Source organism: Podarcis bocagei, assembly GCF_964188305.1.
Source record: "Podarcis bocagei genome assembly, chromosome: 3".
Lineage (NCBI taxonomy): Eukaryota > Metazoa > Chordata > Lepidosauria > Squamata > Lacertidae > Podarcis > Podarcis bocagei.
This window is the reverse complement of record NC_138127.1, coordinates 111,853,564-111,877,275: the sequence shown is the minus strand read 5'-3', so window position 1 is coordinate 111,877,275 and position 23,712 is coordinate 111,853,564. Positions and strand designations below refer to the sequence as shown.

The window sequence follows — 23,712 nt, the reverse complement described above, 5'->3', positions numbered from 1 at the left end:
TCCAGGGCCAGAGCCAGTCTACCTGAGAGCGGCAAAAGGTGCTCTCCTCCTGCTTGGGGTGCCTGGGTGCCACTGTGGGCGCAGGATCCTGGGCCGGATGGGTCCCCTTTGGCTCCATGCAGCTGCCTCAGGGCTCTTCCTGCATGGAGCCTCCAGGGCCAGAGCCAGTCTACCTTAGAATGGCAAAAGGCGCTCTCCTCCTGCTTGGGGCGCCTGGGTGCCACTCTGGGCGCAGGATCCTGGGCCGGATGGGTCCCCTTTGGCTCCATGCAGCTGCCTCAGGGCTCTTCCTGCATGGAGCCTCCAGGGCCAGAGCCAGTCTACCTTAGAGGGCAAAAGGCGCTCTCCTCCTGCTTGGGGCGCCTGGGTGCCACTCTGGGCGCAGGATCCTGGGCCGGATGGCTCCCCTTTGGCTCCATGCAGGGCCAGAGCCAGTCTCCCTTGCTGCGGCACTGCTCCGGGTGGGGCGCCAGCCGGCCTCCCTCTCTCGCCCCTTCGGGGCTCTCCCTCCCTGGGGGTCTCCCGGCTCCTCCCGCCCCGGCGGGGCTCCCTCTTCCGGGCGTCATCCCCGCGCGCCGGGCGGAGGCGGCGCCTGTCCTTGGCAATGTCAGCTCCGCCGCCGCCGCCGCCAAGCAGCGCGCACCCCGCCAGGAGGAGGAGGAGGAGGAGGAGGAGGGACCCGGCGGCGGCGGCGGCGGCACGTGGTGGGCCCGAGCAAAGGTCTCTCTGGCGGGGCTGCCGGCCGGGCGGAGAGCGCGATCCCCGGCGGACGCCCGGCTGGTGGGTGCGCGCTCGCCCGCCCCGCACGTGGGAAGCGGGCCGGCGGCGGCGGCGGGACGCGTGTTCTCTCTCGCTGCCCCTCTCGGCGGATCCCCCAGCAGGTACAGCAGCCGCGCGCCCCGCGGTGGGGGCTCCGGGCGGGGGGTCGCCAGGGACGCGGCTCCTTCGCCAGACCCACCGGATCCTCCCTCCCATCCAGCAGATCCAGAAGGGACAGCCCTGCCAGGTAGGCTCGCCGGAGAGGTCAGGGCTGAGAGAGGAGGGGAGCCCCCCCCCCCGCCCCACGCGGGCTCTGGGGCTGCCGGCCCCGCAAGAAGGGAGCCCCCCCCCATTGCCACCCGCTGGTCTCTGGGCACAGGGTGGGGTGCCCGCTGTGCCAGGGCGGGTGGGCATGGAACTGTAGTAGTAGTAGTAAGTGGGCATGGAACTGTAGTAGTAGTAGTAGTAGTAGTAATAATAATAATAATAATAATAATAATTTCTACCCCACCCATCTGGCTGGGTTTCCCCAGCCACTCTGGGCGGCTTCCAACAGAGATTTCCCTGATGCGCCTCTTCCAGTGCAAGGTGTTCCAAGACTTTCTCTTGCTCAGCTGGGGGGTCTCCCCTGTCTTCTTTGGGGTCTAAGTCTCTCCTATTTTTATCCAGAAATTCTGATGTCAGTTGATATCTCCTCTTCATGTATGTAAAAGAAAGACCCTCAGGGAATTCCCATTTATATCTAATGTCGGTTCTCCTTAGAACTGTTGCCAAAAACCGGTATTTTGTTCTTGAGATTCAGAATAAAATGGAAGGGACCCCAAGGGGCATGTGGGGCAGCAGGAGTCCCAGCCTTGCTTAGACCCATTCTGGCTCCGTTCCATTCCCCTTCAGAGGGGTGGAGGCCGGGCCTGATTTACCCATAAGATAAGCAAGCTATAGCTTAGGGCCCCACTCTCTTGGGGACCCCCCCAATCACTGTTAATATACTTCTTATTTGTATTTCAATTACTTTGATAAAATACATATTTTGTTATCTGCAAATGGCTTGAGATACCTATTAGGTCCATAAATGACCATATAGGTTATAAAGGTAAAGGGACCCCTGACCGTTAGGTCCAGTTGTGGCCGACTCTGGGGTTGCGGCGCTCATCTCGCATTACTGGCCAAGGGAGCCGGCGTACAGCTTCCGGGTCATGTGGCCAGCAGGACGAAGCCACTTCTGGCGAACCAGAGCAGCGTTTACCTTCCCGCCGGAGTGGTACCTATTTATCTACTTGCACTTTGACGTGCTTTTGAACTGCTAGGTTGGCAGGAGCAGGGACCGAGAAACGGGAGCTCACCCCGTTGTGGGGATTCGAACCGCCGACCTTCTGATCGGCAAGTCCTAGGCTCTGTGGTTTAACCCACAGCGCCACCGACGTCCCTATATAGTCAATATATTCAACACCAAAAACAGGGACAATTTGTTGTAGAAAGGGGCCCCTTACCTTCAGGAGCTGAGGGCCACATCAAACCTCAATCTGGCCCTGGGTGGAGGTGTGGGAGAGGACTGGCCTTCTGGCTCCAGGCCACCCCGTCCCCCTTGAGCCCCCCCCACTCCAGGGGTCTGGGGGCCGCGTGACACAGCGTGGTCATCCTGCAGATGAGGTGCCACGTGATGCCGACAGTGTGAAGGGACCCCCCCCTTGCCTGCCTGCCCCAAAGAGTCAGGCTGGGGGGCGGAGTGCACCTCTATCCGCTGGATGCGTGACCAGATCCTAGGATCCTAGAGCTGTAAAGTTGGGCAGGGACCCCCAGAGGTCATCTAGTCCAGCCCGCCTGGAAGGCAGGAATCGCAGCTCCAGAATCCCTGGCAGGCGGCTGCCCAAGCTCCGCTGAAAAGCCTCCAGGGAAGGAGAGTCAAAGGGGGCTCTTCTCTCCCCATGAAGACCCCAACACCCCTTGTGTGTGATTCAGACGCAAGATATCAGGAGCGTCCTCTGAACAGTACGATCTGTTTGGCAGTGGGGCTGGCTGTGGGGTGGGAAGGGGGTTACTTTTGCTGGAGGGGGTGAGGCAGTGGGAAATGGCCCCCCCGTGAGCGAGGCTGTAGCTGGTTTCCACTGAGTGGCGGGGTGGGCTGGATGTCCTCTGGGTGCCCTTGCCGCTTTAACACCCTTTATTTGCGACAGCACAGCTCTGGGTGACTCATTGGAGCCTTTGGGAGGAAGCCAGCCTGTTCCTAGCGGACCCCCGGTGGGCAGGAGGCTGGATTGGCAGAGGACCCTGGAGCTCTGCAAGTTGCAGAGGGGATTGGGGCCACTGGCCTGGGCGGTGGAAAATCCCCACTCACTCAGCCGCCTTGCTCCCTGTGAGCTCACGAGTCTCCCTCTCCCCCAATTTGCAGGCTCCAGCGCAGCTCCTCGGATGTTGTCCTTGGCTGAAGGTCAGGAAAGCCTAGAGAGGGGGCGGCAGGGGGCAGGGGGCAGAAGGGGGAGCCCATCTTCCCTCCCCCAGACCCCCACCCCTCTGACTCATCTCTGGGGTGCAGGAGAATTGGGCTGGGCTGCCAGTCACGTCTCTGGGCAGAAGCAGTTCTTCAGCTGAATGGCGGGGGGGGGGGGGACCATTTTGTGGGTGGGCGGGCTTCTGGGAATAGTGAGGGCAGGGAATACTGCTGGGGCAGGTGAAAGACAGGGGAGTCCTGAGGCGGGGGGGGGGGCAGCTGGCCACACATAGCACCGCTCCTTATTCCTGCCCCCCCCGGTCAGCCGTGGAGACCCCTGAACTCAGAGGGCCTTGAGCCGCTTGGCACAGCTGCAGAGAAGAGGGAGTGCCTGGGTTGCGTTTGCAAGGCCCCCCCCCCATTGTGGCCTTTGCGTGGCTGCTGTGAGGACAGGATGCTGGTCGGGGGGGGGCACTTTGGCCTGATCCGGCTGCAGCCAGACGCTTCTTTGCTTCTTCTGCTGCAAGGCCTCAAATGCCGATACTCTTGCAAGCGAAATAGGAAGCAGACATGGCAGCAGCAGCAGCACCCCTTCTGCACTTTAGAGAAAGCCCCCTCCTCGCTTCTCCGGGGCCCCTATCCGGACCCTCAGACCGGCAGTTCGGCTTTTCTCCTGCTAGGATCAGACAAGCCCTAGCAAGCCACCGTGGGCCGTAATCCCAGGAACTATGCATTCGGCATTCTGTGGCTCAGTGCCCTGCAGGATCAGTGCCCTCCCGGCTTCTCCCCCCCCCCCTCCAGAAGTCATTTTCCTCCATGGTGTTCTCTTCCCCGCCTCTCCTTTGAACTTGCAGCCTGGAGGCCGGCTGACTCCTCAAAGTTTGCCAGTTGTAGAGGCTAATCTCCCTCTCTCCCTCCTGCTTAAATGCTTAATCTCTCACTGCACTGTGCCTGATGATTAAGGAGCACTTTCCAAGACCTGAGCTTGCTAGATGGAAGCAAAGCCCTTTGCAAGAGAACTCTGCCCCTGCTGCTCGCTTTGATAAACCCAAGCTGCTCGCTTGCTGCGCCTCAGGTCTTGCAATGCACCCGCTGCCTCGGTTTACCCAGAATTTGTTTCTTTGCTAGCCAACTAAGCAGAATGTAAAGGGACCCCTGTCAGGGGTCCCTTTACCTTCACTAGGGGACATGGGAGGTGCTGTGGGCTAAACCACAGAGCCTAGTCAGAAGGTTGGTGGTTCGAATCCCCGCAACGGGGTGAGCTCCTGTTGTTTGGTCCCTGCTCCTGCCAACCTAGCAGTTCGAAAGCACGTCAAAGTGCAAGTAGATAAATAGGTACCACTCCGGCGGGAAGGTAAACGGCGTTTCCGTGTGCTGCTCTGGTTCGCCAGAAGTGGCTTAATCATGCTGGCCACATGACCCGCAAGCTGTCTGCGGACAAATGCCAGCTCCCTCGGCCAGTAAAGCGAGATGAGCGCCGCAACCCCAGAGTCGGCCACGACTGGACCTAATGGCCAGGGGTCCCTTGACCTTTACTAAGCAGAATGTCTCCTTCCTCACTCTTTCTCTTCACATGACTCTTTTTTATTGCAAAATCACAGGCTTGGCCTTGCCGTGTGGGACAGCTCTTTGCCTTCTTAAAATACTTTACAAATATTGGTCATGCCTAGATGAGAATGTGCAAATTGGGAGAATAACAAAGGCTGAAATGCGAGTCTTTCTTATTCCTTTCTGCTCTGCCCAGGGGAAGGCTTCCAAGCCACACAGAGGAGCCTCGCTTCTCTCCTGGGGGGGGGGAGTCCAAAGAGGGCAGCCTGGCAGTGCCCCCCTCCCTCCACGCTGACCCTCGTTCCCCCCAGCCTGCCCTTGCAGGTCCAGCTTTGGGGGCCTGAGCTCAGATTCCAGCCGTGCATCCTGCATGTGGGACCCCCACAAATGATCCTTCCCCCCCCCCCTTGCAAGGGGCCTGTGCTGCTCTCCCCCCCCCCATTGGACGGAGGTCTGCTGGGCTCCCTCTCCCCATTTCTGCTCAGGCTACCAGGAGCTATTTGGGGCTGCAATTTCACAGCTGGCTCCATCCTGCTTAGTCCCCACATTCTGGGATCTCAGCCGGGCCAGACCCCCTTCCTCCTCCGGGCTTTTGTGGGGGCTTCACTCTGTGGAGGTTTGCAAACAGAGGCTGGGGGGCCATCAGGCAGGGATTCTTGAACTGCAGTTCCTGCACTGCAAGAGGTCAGACTGGATGAGCCCTGGGGGTCCCTGGCGACTCTGCCGTGCTGTGATTCCATGAACTCTTCCCAGGCCCCCTCCACAGGGACACCCCCTTTCTCCTTAAATGGCCTTCCCCCCCAGCCTGGGCATGGGTGGCTCCCTTCCACAGTCTCTGTTGGGAGGCCTAGCGGCCCCCTCTGCAAGCGGAAAGCAAGCAGGACTGGATCAGGCCCCTTTTCTGCCCCGTCCCTTTGCAGAGCCCTTGCAAGATCTCTGGGCCTTCCGTGGGGCTGAGAGGACATTCTGTGCAGCTGACCTCAGGAGCAGAACGTAGGAGAAGCCCGAGGGAACCGGCCAATGTCACAGTGGCCAGCCAAATGCCCATTTTGGGAACCCCACAAGCAGGATTTGAACACAGGAGCCCTCTCCCCCTCCTGCAATTCCCAGCAGCGGAGATTCAGAAGCATCGCTGCCTCTGAATATGGAGACAGAGCAGAGCTATCCTGGCTAATAATAATAATAATAATAATAATAAATTTATTATTTATACCCCACCCATCTGGCTGGGTTTCCCAAGCCGCTCTGAGCCAACAATATAAAAACATGATAAAAGATCAAACATGGAAAACTTCCCTAAACAGGGCTGCCTTCAGATGCCTTCTAAAAGTCAGATAGTTGTTTGTCTCCTTGAAGTCTGCTGGGAGGGTGTTCCACAGGGCGGGTGCCACCACCTAGAAGGCCCTCTGCCTGGTTCCCTGTAACCTCACTTCTCGCAATGAGGGAACCGCCAGAAGGCCCTCGGAGCTGGACTTCAGTGTCCAGGCTGAACAATGAGGGTGGAGACGCTCCTTCAGGGATACTGGGCTATCCATAGCCCTCTGCTCCTCCATGAATTTGTCCAACCCTCTTTTAAAGCCATTCAAGTTGGTGGCCACCCCAGTCTCCTGTGGGAGGGAGTTCCACTGTCTAACTATGTGCTGTGAGAATAACGCCTTTCGTTTCCTGTTCGACAAGTTCTGGTGTAGGAGAAAGGAAGGAGAGCTTTTCTCCACCCCTCCCTCCAGGCGTCATGTTATAAACTCCCATCGCATCTGCTCCTACTTGCCTCTTCTCTTGACTAAACCCCCCCAAATTCTGCTTCTCCTGGGCTGGGCAGATGGCGCCAGCAGATTCTTCTCCTGGCGACACCCCCCACTGCGCCCTGGACACGCGGAGGCTGCTTTTGGGCGGCTCAGGCTGTGTGCTTTGGCCCCGGGCGCTGCTCCTGGGGCGCTTCTCCGAGTCCTCCCTGCCCCCTCGCTGGGAAGGCCTGGCTCCCCGGTGCCAAAAACACTCCGGGCCGTGAAGATTGGCAGCCGGCGCTTGCCTCACTTGGGGTCCTGCCAGGAGACTTTGCTCGCTCCCTCTCCGCCTCGCAGCCTTGAGACGGGGAGATTAGCAGCGGCGAAGGTCTGCTGCCTCCCAGAGCTGGGGTGCCTGGAGGAGGGGGTGCCGGCTGGGTCACGCGCTCCCGGGTCCTTGGGCTCATTCCTCCCTCCCTCTCTCTTCCAGATCGCCTCGCCTGGGTCATGGCAGCCACAACGGATCTCCGGCAGCGAGGCCGGCGCTTGGCAGGCTGGTGACGAGCCGGCGCCCGGTTTTGGCAAGGCAGGCTGAGTGGCTGGAGCCGGGTTTCAGCGCAGGGGTCCCTCCCGCGATGGCCAAGGGACAGTAGAAGCCCCTCGCCCTCAAAGAGGCTCCGGAGAGCCAGCGCCGTTGGGACAGCCATGCCGGTGCTGACGTTTGGCGTGGCCGACTACACCATTTTCGTCCTTCTGCTGGTCTTCTCGGCCGGGATCGGACTCTTCTACGCCCTGAGTGGCGGGAAGCAGAGGACCACGCAGGAGTTCCTGCTGGCCAACCGCAGCATGGGCTTCTTCCCCGTGGCGCTCTCCCTCCTGGCCACCTTCCAGTCGGCCGTGGCCATCCTGGGCGTCCCCTCCGAGATCTACCGCTTCGGCACCGAGTACTGGTTCCTGGGGTGCTCCTACTTCCTGGGGCTCCTCATCCCGGCTCACGTCTTCATCCCCATCTTCTACCGCTTGCGCCTGACCAGCACCTACGAGGTGAGTGGCAGCAGGTGGGGAGTTGAGGGTCTCCTGGGAGATGGGCTGGCCTGGAGATGGGGTCAGAATTGGACCCACGGCCCTCTTCCCTCGGGGTCTCCCGCTGCAGCCGGCACCTAGGCACAAAGTGTGGTGCTCTTTTGGTGTGGTGGCATCTACACTGCAGAACTCCCTGCCTCTTGAAAATCAGGCTTCATTGCACTCTTTTTGGCACCTACTAAATACACTCTCTTTGTTATATAAAACTTTATTTGTTTTTTTAAATTAAAATTTTACAGAGATGTATCAGACATAAAAACAAGATTCCAAAGAATCTCCTGGACCTTTGTGGGTCCTATTATTTATCATTGCTTCCTGCATCTTTTATGATAGTCCAAATCTTTTACATCTCCATTGTATTCAGAATGCCCCCTGAAACTACAAGTGATGTTCCAATCCTACTAACAAAATATTCTCACTTAGACAAGCCTGTTCAGGCGTCTGGAAAGTTGGTCTGTTTTTATTTTGTTGTCGTTTTAACTTTTTGAAAGTCTTACACTGTTGCTGGTATTAATTCTTCTTGCTGACACTTTTATCACATTGTCTTCTTGGCAAAACTGCCCTGAGATGTTTTCCTGGGGGGCGCTGCTGAGTCGAGTCCTGCAAGGAGGCCGGCCGGCTTAGAGCCCCACTGGGAGGCCAGCAGTTGGAGGTCTCTGGCCGTCCTGGGGTCCTCCCCTCCTCCCAAGTGGTGCCTGCAGCATATGGGGATGTGGGGGTGGGTGGGGGTCAAGAATGCTGCCCCAGATGCCCCAGGAGAGCAGGGGGGCTGTGCAGGGGTCCCTGGGACCATCTTGTGGGGCTCCTGCCCTCCCACCGACAGGGCAAAGGCTGCGCCTGGAAGCCAAGCCATATTTGCTCTCTGCCCTACTGACACCCCCAATTCTCTTTGTCGCCCCACCCAGTACCTGGAGCTGCGGTTCAACAAGGTCGTGAGGGTGTGTGGAACAGCCACCTTCATCTTCCAGATGGTGAGTGCAGAAAACCACCCTGGTCTCTCTGCCCCGTCAGTTGTGGGGAAAAGGAGGCCTCTTCTTTTTAAGCTTCTCCCTCAAGCTCCCAGGCCTCCTGCTTAAAACTTGCCATGTCTCTCTCCCTCCCTTCTGTCTTTTCCTCCTTCCTTCCTTCCTTCCTTCCTTCCTTCCTTCCTTCCTTCCTTCCTGTTGCAGGGATTTATGTATAGGTTGTATAGGTTGGGGGGGGGTTGCCCCTCCAGCAGATATCATGCACTACCAAAATCAGCACAATCACTTTTGTGACTTTTGTGACTTGTCCCCGCAAAACACTTCATCACAGTTTCTTCCTAACTATTCAAAGGTCCTCTGCTCCTACCAAATGTAAGAGTTCACTGATAAATGTACCGTATTTTTCGCACCATAGGACACACCGGACAATAGGACGCACTTTGTTTTAGAGGGGGGAGAACAAGAAAAAAAAAAATCTCCCCCTCTCTGCCCAGCGCCCCTTCAGTGAAGCGGTAGGAGGCGCTGCACAGAGAGGGGGAGAACTTTCCCCCTCTTGTTTTCCCGCTCTAAAACAAGGTGTCGTTTAAGGTGCGTTCAGGCGGCTACCTTGGAAGCCTGGAGAGGGAGAGGGGTCGGTGTGCACTGACCCCTCTCGCTCTCCAGGCTTCAGGTTGCTTTCGACCTGCTCTTTGGGGCTGGCGGGGGGAAGCCCACCACCAGCCCCAAAGAGCAGGTCAGGGAGCAGAGGAAAGGGGCAGCGGAGAGGCTCCTGCCATAGCCGCGCGTCACCTCTCCAGCCGGGAGAGGGTTTCGGGGGGGGGGCTGCTTTAGCCCCGCGAGTGCTCTCCTGGCTGGAGAGGTGACGCACGGCTATGGCAGGAGCCTCTATGGCCGCGCATCACCTCTGCAGCCGGGAGAGGGTCGCGGGGGGCTGCTTTAGCCCCCCGCGCACGCTCTCCCAGCTGGAGAGGTGACACGGGGCTGTAGAGGTTCCTGCCATAGCCGCGCGTCACCTCTCCAGCCGGGAGAGGGTCGGGGGCTATGGCGTCTTCGCTCCATAGGATGCACACACATTTCCCCTTCATTTTTGAAGGGGAAAAAGTGTGTCCTATAGAGCGAAAAATACGGTAATTCCTGGCATCCTGATACCTGAGTGCCAGACAGGTAGCCATTCCTGGAATAAGGGTATGATTAACTTGGCTGGAAACAGGGAAATGTAAATATCTCTTTTGTGGCACTTGATGGGTGTTTGGTGGAGGGCACGGGGAACCATGGGGCAGGGTCCAGGATGCTCACAGTACTGCCACCAGACCTCCCCTTTCATGATGTAACTGTGATGTAGTTTGGGGGGTGTAACATGGGGATGAGCAGCTAATAAAAGTTTGGGTTCCCTTTTGTTTGGGGTTTCCATCCTGTTTCACCTGGTGGCAGCTGGGAGTCCTGTGGCAACAGTCTTCAATCAAGACCAAGCCTCCTGGCTGCTCTTTTGCTCTGGTCTTCCTGGCTGGGGTCCTTGTTTTTGGTCCAAGGGAGCCCTCAGATTTCTCCATTAACAGTTCCTTCCTTCCTTCCTTCTTGCCTTTCTCTTCTTCCCTTTCTCCTTCTGCTTCCTTCTCCCCCCCCCCATGCTGTCTCCCCCGTCCTTCCCTCTCATTCTTCCTGCCTCGGCTGTGGCGCTCAGTGGTTGGCGCAGTGCAGGTCCTTCTTTCTCAGACTCACCTCCCTCACAGGGTTGTTGTTGGGCAGGTGGGGGAGGGAGGGAGACCCAGAGACCCTGGGGGGGGGGGAATCAAGGTCACGATTCTCCTCTGGAGTCGGCTCCCCCTCCCTCTGGCATGTGGGGTTGTCAGTTGTACGCTGCCTCCCATCCTCCGATCTCGGGGCGCCTCTCAACCTAAAAAGGCCCTGTGGGGTCCAGTTCACAGTGGGGCTGCCTTTCTCCCCACAGGTGGTGTACATGGGGGTCGTCCTCTACACCCCAGCGCTGGCTCTCAATGCAGGTGAGGAAGTGGACCTGATCCTGGGGGGGGGAAAGGCTTTTCCGCACTGCAGGCAGCTGGAGCATTTTGGGTGGTCTGGGGGCAGGGAAAGTGGGCAATCTGGAGCCAGCCCCCCACTTGGCTGGCCCAGGGGGGTGGGAGCCAGGCCTCCGGGGAAGGGGGGGGGGTCTGATGCTGGGCTGCTGCTCTCGAGGGGCCGGCGCTCGGCCACTGGGCCCCTCCCTGAGAACTCTTGCTTGCTTGCAGTGACCAACTTTGACCTCTGGGCCTCTGTGCTGACCATTGGGCTGGTCTGCACCCTCTACACCGCCCTGGTGAGTAGGGACCCCGCAAGGGGCAAGGGGGCAGCCTGAGGGGGCTGCAGGAGGTTGTGGGCTCCACAGGGCCCCCAAAGAGGGCAAACTCTTGACCACCGGCCATGAACAGGGTGGCCCCTGATTGGAGGTTGGCTAGATGTTGTCCCTTGGGAGACCCAGCTCCACAAGTCTATGATTCTGGGGTGGGGCTGGAGGTGCGAGTGGCCCCTTCTCCTGTCTGGTGCCCCTGGGAAAGTCTAGATTGGTGGCTTCTGGCCCCCTTGTTCCCATAAGACCACCCCTAGTGCCCCTCACCCTATAAAATGCATTGCAGTGTCCAGATGGGCAGGTTATAAATTATTATTATTTATACCCCGCCCATCTGGCTGAGTTTCCCCAGCCACTCTGGGGAATATTTATTGCAGTTTGCACTCCCCACTAAGGAAGAGAATGACACGAGGAATTCCAAAACAGCGACAACTAATTCCGTGCTTATTCAAAATCCCATTTCAACCACAGAATGTATGGACTTGATCCAGGGGAGCCTGATATTCAAGGACCCCTTCAGTGTGCCTCTCAGAACCCCCCACAAAATCCCATTGCCCACCCGCCAGGGGGCAGGACCACCCACTGTGGAAACCGTGGGGCAGTGCGATCGCCCCGAATGTTGCCCCCCCTTAACCGCCCCCTCCTTCCCTTTGCAGGGCGGCCTCAAAGCCGTGATCTGGACGGACGTTTTCCAGACCTTTGTCATGTTTGCCGGCCAGGTGGCTGTGATCGTGGTGGGCACCGTCAAAGTGGGCGGCATGGGGCGCGTCTGGCAGCTGGCGGCAGAGAAGGGCAAGGTGTCCGGCATCGAGTAAGTCGGGAGGGGCAGAGGGGGGGCTGGTCCTTCCCATAGTTGTCAACTTTTCCCTTTTTTTGCGAGGAATCCTGTTCGGAATAAGGGAATTTCCCTTTAAAAAAGGGAAACTTTGACATTAAGGTCCTTCCGTCTGCTGCCCCGCCAGATGGGCCCAGCAGAACCCAGACTCGGGGCCCCGGAGCCCCTGGCCTTAGAGCCACGGGTGCAGATCCTTCCCTTTACGCTACACCTCTGCACAAGGAAAGCCCACGGGGAAAGGATCGAGGGGTCTTGGTGGATCCCAATCTGAACCCGAGCCCAGAGGGTGATGCAGCAGCAAAAAAGACCAGTGCCGTCCCAGGCTGCATCTGCAGAAGTCGAGGGTCCAGGTCAGGGGAAATCAGAGTCCCACTCGATTCTGGAATATTGTGTCCAGTTCTGGGCACCACAATTAATATTGGATATTGACAAGCTGGGAGGTGGGCAGAGGCGGGAGACCAAGGTGACCAAGTGTCTGGAAACAAAGCCTTATTAAGAATGGTTGAAGGAGCTGGGGTTGTTCAGCCTGGAAAGAGGAGACTGAGGAGCTAGGGTAAAGGTAAAGGTCAGTCGTGGCCGACTCTGGGGTTGCGGCGCTCATCTCGCTTTATTGGCCGAGGGAGCTGGCGTACAGCTTCCAGATCATGTGGCCAGCATGACTAAGCCGCTTCTGGCGAACCAGAGCAGTGCACCGAAACGCCGTTTACCTTCCCGCCGGAGCGGTACCTATTGATCTACTTGCACTTTGACGTGCTTTCGAACTGCTAGGTTGGCAGGAGCAGGGACCGAGCAATGGGAGCTCACCCCGTTGTGGAGATTTGAACCGCCAACCTTCTGATCGGCAAGTCCTAACCAACACACCTGCTATCCAAGCTATCCCAGCCTGGTTAGCCCCCTAAAAACTATGATACCCCATTTTAAAAATACAATATACTCCCATAGAGTCTCCTTACACTGCGTTTAAAGCCAAAATGGCATTTGGATAGAAACTGTTTCTCAGGCGGCTAGTCCTAGTCTTTATATCCCTGTACCTTCTCAAGGGCTGTCACATGGAAGATGGAGCACGGAGGGCAGGACTCGAACCCATGGCTTCAAGTTACAAGAAGGGAGATTCTGACTAAGATCAGGAATAACTTTCTGGGGGGAATGGACTCCCCTTCCTGGGAGGTTTTAAACAGAGGTTGGATGGCCAGCAGTCAGGGATTCTTGAGCTGTGATTCCTGCATTGTGGGGGGGGTTGGTCTAGATGACCCTTGGGGTTCCCTCCCCCTCGACCGTTCTCTTCTCCCCTTCCCTCCCCAGCCTGAACCCCGACCCTTACGAGCGCCACACCTTCTGGACCCTGGCCTTTGGGGGCGTCTTCATGATGCTGTCTCTCTACGGGGTCAACCAGTCCCAGGTCCAGCGATACCTCAGCTCTCGCTCGGAGCGGCAGGCCGTGCTGTGAGTGGGGCGCCGTGGGGCGGGGCGGGGGTGCTTGGGAGACGTGGGGCTGAGGGGCCCAGGGTGACCCCGTCTGGAAGCAGGAAGGGGGCAGCTGGCAGGAGGCTGGGGGGCAGCCTAAGGATGTCCTGGGGGAGAGAGGGAGCTATGGGGGGCTTCTGTCTGGGGGGGGGGCTGACCTCTTTCCCTGGGGAGCATCTGCCTGGCCGCTGCCCCAGATTTTCCTCCTTTGGCCAGATCCAGCAGTCTCTTCGGATGGCTTTGTGGAGCCTCCAGCTCCAGGGGCAGTCTATCTGGATTCTATGGGGCTTTTGGGGGAGAACAGGATGCGGGGCCTGATCCGGCGGCCTGATCCTCCCTCCCTCTTCCTGTCCCCCCCCCTCCAGGTCTTGCTACGCCGTCTTCCCCTGCCAGCAGCTGGTCCTCTGCCTCAGTTGCCTCACCGGCCTGGTGATGTTCGCTTACTACCAGGAGCGTGAGCTGAGTCCGGAGCAGAGCAGCGCCTCCTCTGATCAGGTGGGTCCGGCGCTGCTTCTGCCGGGAGAAAGACACCCCCCCCCCAAAAAAAAATCCCGGAGAGGCATTGCGGCTGCCGGTCAGTGCAGGCAATACTGTTACACCAAAAATTGGAGTGGGCTTTTGCTGCCCAGCTCCCCATCCAGGGACCCAGGACCCCTTAAGTGTGTTATCGATCAGAGGAGAATGGGGGGGGGTCTCTGTCCCAGGAGCTGCCCCAGATGATCTTCACAGGCTGGCTTCCATTGGGGGGGCAACTGCCCTCCCTGAGTTGCCCCCTGATTTGCATCTCCCCCCTCCACTTTGCAAACCTCAACTTCAGTTTATTATTATTATTATTATTATTATTATTATTATTATTATTATTATTATTGTTATTACTGAAATTTTCCAACAAAATTTACCACAATACTAAAAAAAAGTATATAATAATAATAATAATAATAATAATAATAATAATAATAATAATAATAATAATAATTTATACCCCGCCCATCTGGCTGGGTTTCCCCAGTCACTTATACATTTCTATTCCCGCCCTCCTCAGATTCCCCCAACTTCCCTTTCTGGTTTATCACTTATTCATTTCTTCTGTGTGTGATTTTCTACACCTTATATATTGAAATTGAAATCATACTTTATTGAAACATTTTTAACATTTTAGCCTCATATTTATAATTTCTGTTTATATTTGTCCATTGTAAATGTATTACTTGAATCCTGCAAGTGAGTTCATTTCAGTATGTTATTTCTGTATATACATCATAAAAGCTTCCCAATCTTTCTTAAAGTCCTTATTGTCCTTATCTTAAGCTTTGCCATTTCTGTGTATTCCATCCACTTTTCCTGCCATTGTTCTTTCATCACTTTTCCATCTTTGAACTAATAAAATATTGTGACGTACATCAATAAATTCTTCTTGTCTTGTGGTCACTCTGGCAGATGGTTCTCTACTTCGTGATGGACGTCCTGCAGGGAGTGCCCGGCCTCCCCGGCCTCTTTGTGGCTTGCCTCTTCAGCGGCTCCCTCAGGTGAGCTCAGCAGGCAGCCAGCCCTTCCTTCCTTCCTTGGGGCTCATGAGGACTAGAACCCTTCATTCTGCCCACGGAGGGAGCAGAGCGCAGGGCTTGGCACGCAGGCTCTGCCAGGTTCGGTCCCTGCCGGCAGCATCTCCAGGGAGGGCTGGGGGGAAAAGCCCCGGAGGGCTGCTGCTGCCGGCCAGTGTCGACATTACTTGCGGCCTAGGACCCTCGTACCTACAGGACTGTCTCTCCTGGTCTGCCCTGCGGAGGACCTTACGGTCCACAAATAGCAACACTTTTGGTGGCCTCAAGGAGGTTAGCTTGGTCTCAACTAGGGCCAGGGCCTTTTCGGTGCTGGCCCCGACTTGGTGGAACGCTCTGTCCCAAGAGACCAGGGCCCTGCGGGACTTGACATCTTTCCGCAGGGCCTGCAAGACAGAGCTGTTCCGCCTGGCCTTTGGTTTGGACTCGGTCTGACCCTTATGTTTCCTTCCCCTTATGGTCTTGATTTATCAGCTACTTTTAAATGAGGCTGCATTTTAAATTGCATTTTAACCTGTATTTTAAATTGATTCCCCCCCCATTATGTTTTTACTGTGATTTTATTGATGTTAGCCACCCTGAGCCCGGTTCTGGCCTGGGAGGGCGGGGTATAAATAAAATTTTATATATATATATAATTATTACGGAGCCTGTGTTCCTGCTTAGATCTTCCTTTGGGAACATGAGGACTAGAGCCTTGTGTTTATTTCCAGGGAAGGGCATTGCGTCTCCTGGGAGGGCTCTGCCCAAGGGGCTTTTTCTGCCCCCTTCCCTTCGTCTAACCCCCCCCCCCCCGCCTCTTCTCTCGGCAGCACCATCTCCTCCGCCTTCAACTCCCTGGCCACCGTGACCATGGAGGACCTGATCCGCCCTTACGTGGCCAGCATCCCCGAAGGACGGGCCACGCTCTACTCCAAGCTGCTGGGTGAGCTGCCCCTGGGGGAGAGGGGTTGGGGGGCAGGCAGCAGCGTCCCAGTGCCCCTAGCTCCACGGCTCCAGGGGTGCCCTTGCCTCTCCCCTCCCTCTGACTGGACGATCTTCTCCCCCCAGCTCTGGCCTACGGACTCCTCTGCCTGGGCATGGCTTATGTCTCCTCCATGATGGGTTCCGTGCTGCAGGTAAGGGGTCAGTGGAGGGGGCGGCTGGGGAGGGAGGATACGAAACGATATCTTTATTGTCATTGTCCCTTGCGGAACAATGAAATTGAAAAACGACATAAAACTACCACAAAACTGGGTTTGGAGGCAGTGCACGTTGATTTCTTAAAGTAATAATTGGGGGGGTTGGTCTGGATGACCTTTGGGGGTCCCAACTCTACAGTTCTCTGATTCTCTTCCCCCCCCCCCTAGGCTGCCATCAGCATCTTTGGCATGATGGGGGGCCCTCTGCTGGGGGTCTTCTGCCTGGGCATGTTCTTTCCTTGTGCCAATTCCGTGGTGAGTATTGCTGTTTATTTTTTTTGGGGGGGGGGTGTTAGGAGCTGTTGTTCCCTCACCCCTCTTTCTCTGGGGTCAGGAGCCTTCCCTTCCTCTCCCCACGCTCCAAAGGGGGCGGCCAGCGTTGAAAGTGGCAGAATAGCTGGTGGGGGGTTTTCGTGGGGGTGGCTAGGCCTAGCTTGCAATGGGGGGGTCGGGATCCCCTTAACGCTCTCTTCCTCGCAATGGGATGTTGGCTCTGCCCAAGGCAGGATGGAGAGCGGCAGCGGCTGGGAATACACAGACATAACATTTTACAAGGACAGAATAGCGTCACACACAGGAGGAATAAGGATATAGTTTGAATGCTTCACCTCTGGGTTTATAAACCATTTAATGTGTCTAGATGAATGGATGTCGTTAATATTGCAGTTGTTGTGTAAGGGATTGCTATTTTGACTGGAATGCAATTGAGATGAACAAGATTTTGGGACTCAGAAACAAAGCAATGTCATCAAACCATGCGGGGGGGGGGGACCTAAATTATATAATTTGGCATCTGAACGATTGGGATTTGTCATTGTATTATAATTTGGCACTGTTATACTGAGGCTGCCATTGGATTATTGTAATTGAAAACTAATAAAAAATATTGTCAAAAAAACACACCTTCAATTATTATTATTCCCAGGAGATGTCAAGGCAATAAACAACTATTTTACTTTTAAAAGACATCTGAAAGCGGCCCTGTTTAGGGAAGTTTTTAATGTCTGACATTGTATTGTTTTTAATATTTGCTTGGAAGCCGCCCAGAGTGGCTGGGGAGACCCAGCCAGATGGGCGGGGTATAAATAATAAATTATTATAAATTATTACTACTCTCTTCCTCCTCCTCCTCCTGCTCTTCCTCAGGGGGCCGTCACTGGCTTGGCTGCCGGGCTGGCCATGGCGTTTTGGGTGGGCATCGGGAGCTGGGTGGCCAACCAGGTGTTTGTGGCCCCCGGGACTGGCGTCCCCCAACTGGACGGAAACCTCACAACGGCCGTCATGACGACGCTGCAGACCTTGACGGCGACCCCACAGAGGTAATGGGGAAGGGGGCCGGGAGACCCCAGGATGTGTGTGTGTTTAGGTAGAGCTTACTATTGTTTATGGCCTTCCTATCCCACCCTTTTCTCCAAGGAGGCATCCATGATTCTCCACGCTCCTCATTTAATCCCCACAACGACCCTGCGAGGTAGACCAGGCAGAGAGAGGCAGGGAAGGAGCCTTGTGGCTGGGGGGGGGGATATGAGCCCATTTAACCCCTGCATCTCCCCTGCCCAGAGAGGAGGCGTCTGGGGTTGGGCTCCGGTTCCCAGGATGCCTTCCCCATGTTGGCTTCACCTGACCGTTGCTGGAAAGAGAGGTTTGGTTGCCCTGAGCGAAGGGGCCGTGGGTCACAAGGGATTCTGGGATGGGACTCTGGGCTCCCTGTGCTGCAGACGGGATCTGAGCCCCCAAAGCCCCCTGCCCAGGTCCCAGCGTGGCTTCAGGGCAATTTGTGGTTACAGTGGTACCTCTGGATGCGAACGGGATCCGTTCCAGAGCTCCATTCACATCCAGAAGTGAACGCAAACTGCGTCTGCGCATGCGCGGGTCACGATTTGCTCTTCTGCGCATGCGCGTGATGTCATATTGAGCATCTGTGCATGCACGAGTGGCGAAACCCGGAAGTAACGTACTTCGGGGTCGCCGCAGCGCGCAACCTGAAAATACTTATCCCGAAGCTACTTCAACCCAAAGTATGACTGCATTTTGCTGGGGGTGGGGGAATGCCTCCTCCGTCTGCTCCAGGATTTCCTCCTCCTCCTCCTCCTTTTCCTCTCTTACCTCCAAGCTCTCATCCTGCCATTTCCTTCCAGAACTGTAGAATTGGAAGGGGCCCCTGAGGGTCATCCATCCCAGCCCCCTGCAATGCACGGTTCAAGCATCCCTGGCAGGCAGCCCCCCCCCCCAGGAAGGAGAGCCCACCGCCTTCCGAGGGAGCTGGTCCCTCTGCCCAACGGCTCTTGCGCTCCGATATTCCTTCTGAGTGTTGAGTCAGACTCTCCTTTCTTGCCCCGGGAAGCCGTTGGGTCGGATCCTTCCCTTTGGAGCGGCAGGAGACAGGCAGGCTCATCAAGGGGCGAGGGAGCCTCTGGGGAAGCCACAGTCGCAATATGGGGGGGGCAGCACTGGCCAACCCTAGAGGGTTGTTGTAAGCACAGCTCTGCTGGGTCTGGACCGGCGGTTGTCTTCCCCGGCGGCCCACTGGGAGACCCCCAAGACCCCCTGCGGCTGGTGGTTGTAGAAAAGCCCCCCTCCCATGCGCTCTGGGGGCATTTTCCCAGTCTCGGCTGCCCCCTTTGTGGAAGCCCCTCGTTCCCCCACCATCCTTTGGACTGGGGCAGGCGGCTGCATCCAGGTGCCAGCATCTCTTTCTTTCTGTGATAGATTTTATTAAAGTTTGAAAGAAGATTGATGAAGGTTAATTTCCAATATCCAAAGGTTAAAGATACTGATGTAAATAAAAACTCAAAGCAGAAGAAGGGCGGAGGGAGAGAAGAAAAGAAAAAAGGAGAACTTTCTGTGCTTTGTAGAAAATTATTCAAAACACTCCCTTCAAGATAAACACCCCCTTTCTGCCTCTTGCTGCAGGGTCACGGGGCTGCGCAAGTTCTACAACCTGTCGTACCTGTGGTACAGCGCACACAACTCAACCACCGTCATTGTCGTGGGACTGCTGGTCAGTCTCCTCACAGGTAGGCTGGGAGCACGGGTGGCGCTCGATTTCGTAGTCGCCCCAAGATTCGGGACGGAGGAAATTTGAAAGGACGACTTCTTGCAGTTTGCCGTTAACCTGCGGAACTCGCTCCCTCAGGAGGCAATGATGGCCGCCAAGTTGGATGCTTTTAAAACAGGATCAGATAAATTCATGGAGGGAAAGAAGGCTGTTGATGTCTCCCAGCCAAAGTCAGAGACAGCAGTGCTTCTGAAGTTGCTGGAAGCCGCAGGAGGCGAGAGCTGCTCTTGAGTTCGAATCCTGCTTGCGGGTTTCCCATAATGGGCACCCAGTTGGCCACTGTGAGAACAGGAGGCTGGGCTGATGGGCCCTTCAGAGGTTCTTGCGACTGGAGGAAGAGGCAAAGGGGGCAGGTGCTGGGGTCTGTGTGCGTATTCTGCACCTGGCGAGCCAGGGGGCGAGGCCTCTGCCCCCCCCTTGCCATTGCAGACTAGTGGCCTTCAGCAGAAGGGGGGTGGAATCCTTATTTCATTCCTCTTAGAAGCCTCCACCAGCATTTCATGGTGGGGGGGGGGTGTTCAATAATAATAATAATAATTTATTATTTGTACCCTGCCCATCTGGCTGGGTTTCCCCAGCTACTCTGGGCAGTTTCCAACAAAGAAAAAAATGCATTAAAATGTCATACATTAAAAGCTTCCCTGAACTGGGCTGCCTTCAGATGTCTTCTAAATGTCAGGTAGTTGTTTATCTCTTTGACATCTGGTGGGAGGGCGTTCCACAGGGCGGGCGCCACTACCGAGAAGGCCCTCTAATAAATGTATAAAATCAAGCCTCAGTAATGTATAAAATCAGCCTGGAGTTGGGGGCATGGAAGGCAGAAGGGTGAGGGGGGGGGGTGCCGGTGGGGCCCTTCCAACCAGCACCCTTTGTGCGCCTTCGCTGTGCCTTGGCATTCTGCCTGGCAGCTGGGCTCATGCCACACTGCGGGTGCCTAGGAGGCCGAGCAGGGCTGCCTCTCCCGGCCCCATCAGGAGGGGGCGTGACGCTGCTGGAGCCCAGTAACGCTGCCTTCTTCCCCCACCCCCAGGCCCCACGCGGGGGGAGGACGTGGACCCCCGCACCATCTTCCCCGTGTTGCCCCGCCTGTTCTGCTGCTTGCCGGCGAGGTATCGAGAGAAGCTGCGCTGCGGGGTCTGCAGCCCCCGAGAGGTGAGGTCTTCTGCATGCGCCTTGAGGGGGGGGGAGCTCTGGGAGGGGGCAGGCTGGGCAAGGCAAAAAAAGAGGGGTTGCGAGGAGCTCCGGAAAGACCCCCCCAAACTGAGAAAGGGGCGCTAAAGCAGCAAATGCAATGAAGAGTAAGCAAGGGGGAAGTTTAGCATCCTGGGAAAAGGGGACAAATGGGGGCTGCAGGCTCCTGTCCTGGGACCGTTGTTGTTCAGCGTCTTTCTAAATGACACGGGTGGTGCTGTGGGTTAAACCACAGAGCCTAGGGCTTGCCGATCAGAAGGTTGGCGGTTCGAATCCCCGTGACGGGGTGAGCTCCCGTTGCTCAGTCCCAGCTCCTGCCAACCTAGCAGTTCAAAAGCACGTCAAAGTGCAAGTAGATAAATAGGTACCGCTCCAGCGGGAAGGTAAATGGCGTTTCCGTGCGCTGGTCTGGTTCGCCAGAAGCGGCTTAGTCATGCTGGCCACATGACCTGGAAGCTGTACGCCAGCTCCCTTGGCCAATAGAGCGAGATGAGCGCCGCAACCCCAGAGTCGGCCACGACTGGACCTAATGGTCAGGGGTCCCTTTACCTTTTAAATGACTTGGATGAAGGAATCAAGGGGATCCTCGCCCAATTTGCAGATGGGGTAGCTGATGCCACAGAAGTCAGAATCAGAATCAGAAGTCAGAATCAGAACTGGGCGCAAGCTCACAGAATGAATTTCAATAGTGACAAAGGTTCAGCATTTAGACAGGAAGAACCAGATGCAGAAATAGAAGGTTATTATGATTATTAGATTTATATATCGCCCCCCGTGACAAAATCTCAGGGCAGTTCAGAAGGTGAGGGACACCTAGCTTGTGAACAGGATCTGGGGGTCTTAGCAGACCACAAGCTGAACATGAGTCCACCATGTGATGCAGCAGCAAAAATGGCTAATGCTATTCTAGGCTGCATCCACAGAAGTCTAGTGTCCAGATCAAGGGAAGGAATAGTCCCACTCGATTCTGCCTTGGTCAGACCCCCACCTAGGATCCCGTGTCCAGATCTGGGCACCACAATTTGAGAAGGATGTTGATAAGCTGGAAGGTGGGCAGAGGAGGGAGACCAAGAGGATCACGGGTCTGGGAACCAAGCCTTGTGAGGAGCGGTTGAAGGAGCTGGGTATGTCTAGCCTGGAAAAGAGGAGACTGAGAAGAGACAGGAGAGCCCTCTTCAAATATCTCAAGGGCTGTTGCATGGAAGAGGGAGCAAATTTGTTCCCTCCTGCTCTGGAGGGCAGGACTTGAACCCATGGCTTCTAGTAACAAGAAGGGCGATTCTGACTCAACATCAGGAAGAGCTTTCTGACCATAAGAGCTGGGACTCCGTTTCACTGGAGCTTTTGAAGCAGAGGTTGGACGGCCGTCTGTCAGGGATTCTTCAGCTGAGATTCCCATGTTCCAAGGGGCTGGACTAGATGGCGCTGGAGGTCCCTTCGAACTTTAAAATTCTGTGGTTCTAAGCAATGCAGATGGTTCTGCTGGTGCAGAAAAACCGCGATCCCTGCAGAGCCGGAGTTTGACTTGTGCCCTTTCTCTCTCTCTCTCTCTCTCTCTGCCCAGGACGGAAGCTGCCCAGAGCCGGTTCCCCTGGCTGTGGAGAAGACCAGCAATGGGCTGCTGAATGGTCTGCCGGAGGGGCTGCCCCTTGGGGGGGGCGATGAGGGAGAGGAGCCCCCCGGGGAAGGGGCGGCCCGGCCAGGCGGGAGCCACAGCTACATCCTGCGGGAGACAGCCCTCTGAGCGGGACGGCAGGAGCGTCTGTGGGGCTTGGCTCTGTTCCGAGAGAGGACCCCCCCCCCCAGGGAGAAGGGGGTCCCGGACCCTCCTTGGGGCCGCTCTGCACTGGATCCTGGATGAGCACTGGAGGGGGGGTCAGGTCAGACCCCATGCCTGGGTGATGGAGCAGCCCTTTCCGGGGTCCCTCCTGCCATACTGTGAATGTGCCAATCTCTTAAGTGTGGGTGGGGGGGCTGCTGCCCCCCGTAACTCAAGCACACTGGGCGAGGCAGGAGTGTCTGGGTCCCCCTGCCACCCAAACGCCCTCTGAGCCCTCCAGCCCACCCACCTGAGGCCTCACCAAAGACGCCCCCCTGGACCTTCAGTGGGGTGGGGGGCGACCCTCTCATTCCATCCCCCCCCCAGCAGCCCTTCCACCAAGTGGGGGGGGAGCACAGACATTCCTCCATCTCAGCGGCTTCCTTGACGGTAGCCCCCCCCGTCCGCTCGTGGGCCTCGTCATCCCCTCTCCTTTCCTGTTTTCTGTACCCCGTGTTGCGCTTCCTCTGAGCAGTTCTGTTTCCCTGGTTCTTTGCCTTTCTGACGATGCTCAGAGGAGGATTTTGGCTGCTGTTAATAAAAATGGTTCTTGTTGCTGCTGGCTGCTTCGTGGGTGGAAGCTGGGGGCTGGGGGAGCCGGGTTCAAAGCTGGGCTGCTCTCGGAAGACGTCTGGGGCTCTGCTCAAGGGGCCCAATGTGTATGTGGGGCCCATTGTTGTGTCATTACCTTTATAATACTTAGTTATTACACTTATAATATGGGACCACCTCTCCTGGTCTGCCCTGAAGGTCCACAAATGACAACACTTTGGAGGTCCCAGGTCGCAAGGTGGTTAGATTGGTCTCAACTAGGGCCAGGGCCTTTTCAGTACTGGCCCCGACTTGGTGGAACGCTCTGTCACAAGAGACCAGGGCCCTGCGGGACTTGACATCTTTCCGCAGGGCCTGCAAGACAGAGCTGTTCCGCCTGGCCTTTGGTTTGGACTCAGTCTGACCCTTATCCCTCCCTCCCCTTATGGTTTTGACTTTTAAAGTGAGGCTGCATTTTAAATTGCATTTTAACCTGTAATTTAATTTCCCCCCTTTTTTCCTTATGTTTTTCTGAAGTTTTTATTGGTGTTAGCTGCCCTGAGCCTGGCTCTGGCCGGGGAGGGCGAGGTATAAATATTAATACATTTTATTAATATTATTATTACTATTATAACCCACCTTTGCTCCCCAGGAGCTCAATGTGGAGCCCACTCTTCTTCCCCCCTCCTCCTAATCCCCACAGCAACCCTGTGAGGTCGGCCAGGCTTAGAAGAAGACAGGGAATGGTCAACCAAGGAGCTTCGTAGCCAAGTGGTGATTTGAACCCTTTTCTCTCCGGTCCCAGTCCAGCACTCTAACCACTACTCCATGCTGCCTCGTGCAAGCCACAGTCAGGGATGCAGGCGGAGGGGGGAACCTGGAAATCACAGGCTGGATAGACCCTGGAAAACAGGAGGAAGTGGTGGCCAACCCCTTGGGAAGAAGACGAGATAAATGTATGAAGGAGAATCATAGAATCATAGAATCATAGAGTTGGAAGAGACCACAAGGGCCATCGAGTCCAACCCCCTGCCAAGCAGGAAACGCCATCAGAGCACTCCTGACATATGCTTGTCAAGCCTCTGCTTAAAGACCTCCAAAGTAGGAGACTCCACCACACTCCTTGGCAGCAAATTCCACTGTCAAACAGCTCTTACTGTCAGGAAGTTCTTCCTAATGTTTAGGTGGAATCTTCTTCCTTGTAGTTTGGATCCATTGCTCCG

At 56.2% G+C, this 23,712-nt stretch overlaps 1 protein-coding gene across 3 annotated transcripts; it reads left to right on the top strand.

Annotated features, from left to right (window-relative positions):
• Window positions 1-704: 704 nt before the first annotated feature.
• SLC5A6 (solute carrier family 5 member 6) lies at window positions 705-22,513 on the top strand. Of its 3 annotated transcripts, XM_081188614.1 has the most exons (17): window positions 733-881; window positions 4,789-4,897; window positions 6,950-7,503; window positions 8,448-8,513; window positions 10,456-10,507; window positions 10,754-10,821; window positions 11,508-11,662; window positions 12,989-13,129; window positions 13,516-13,645; window positions 14,588-14,676; window positions 15,522-15,634; window positions 15,760-15,827; window positions 16,059-16,145; window positions 17,037-17,209; window positions 18,804-18,907; window positions 19,979-20,100; window positions 21,704-22,513. In XM_081188614.1, exons 3-17 carry the CDS (start codon window positions 7,165-7,167, stop codon window positions 21,881-21,883), a joined length of 1,887 nt encoding a protein of 628 aa, XP_081044740.1. In that variant the 5' UTR covers window positions 733-881; window positions 4,789-4,897; window positions 6,950-7,164; the 3' UTR covers window positions 21,884-22,513. The 3 variants fall into 3 exon arrangements, with proteins under 3 accessions (XP_081044741.1, XP_081044740.1, XP_081044739.1); XM_081188615.1 differs by lacking the exon at window positions 4,789-4,897 and having other exon boundaries at window positions 705-780; XM_081188613.1 differs by lacking the exon at window positions 4,789-4,897.
• Window positions 22,514-23,712: the final 1,199 nt, after the last annotated feature.

What these genes read in the sequence shown, in the direction of transcription:
- SLC5A6 (XM_081188615.1), top strand. Translation starts at nt 7,165, where the DNA reads ATGCCGGTGCTGACGTTTGGCGTGGCCGACTACACCATTTTCGTCCTT. An exon ending in AGCGCTGGCTCTCAATGCAG is followed by an intron (nt 10,508 to 10,753) that starts GTGAGGAAGTGG and finishes GCTTGCTTGCAG; the next exon opens with TGACCAACTTTGACCTCTGG. An exon ending in TTGACGGCGACCCCACAGAG is followed by an intron (nt 17,210 to 18,803) that starts GTAATGGGGAAG and finishes CTCTTGCTGCAG; the next exon opens with GGTCACGGGGCTGCGCAAGT.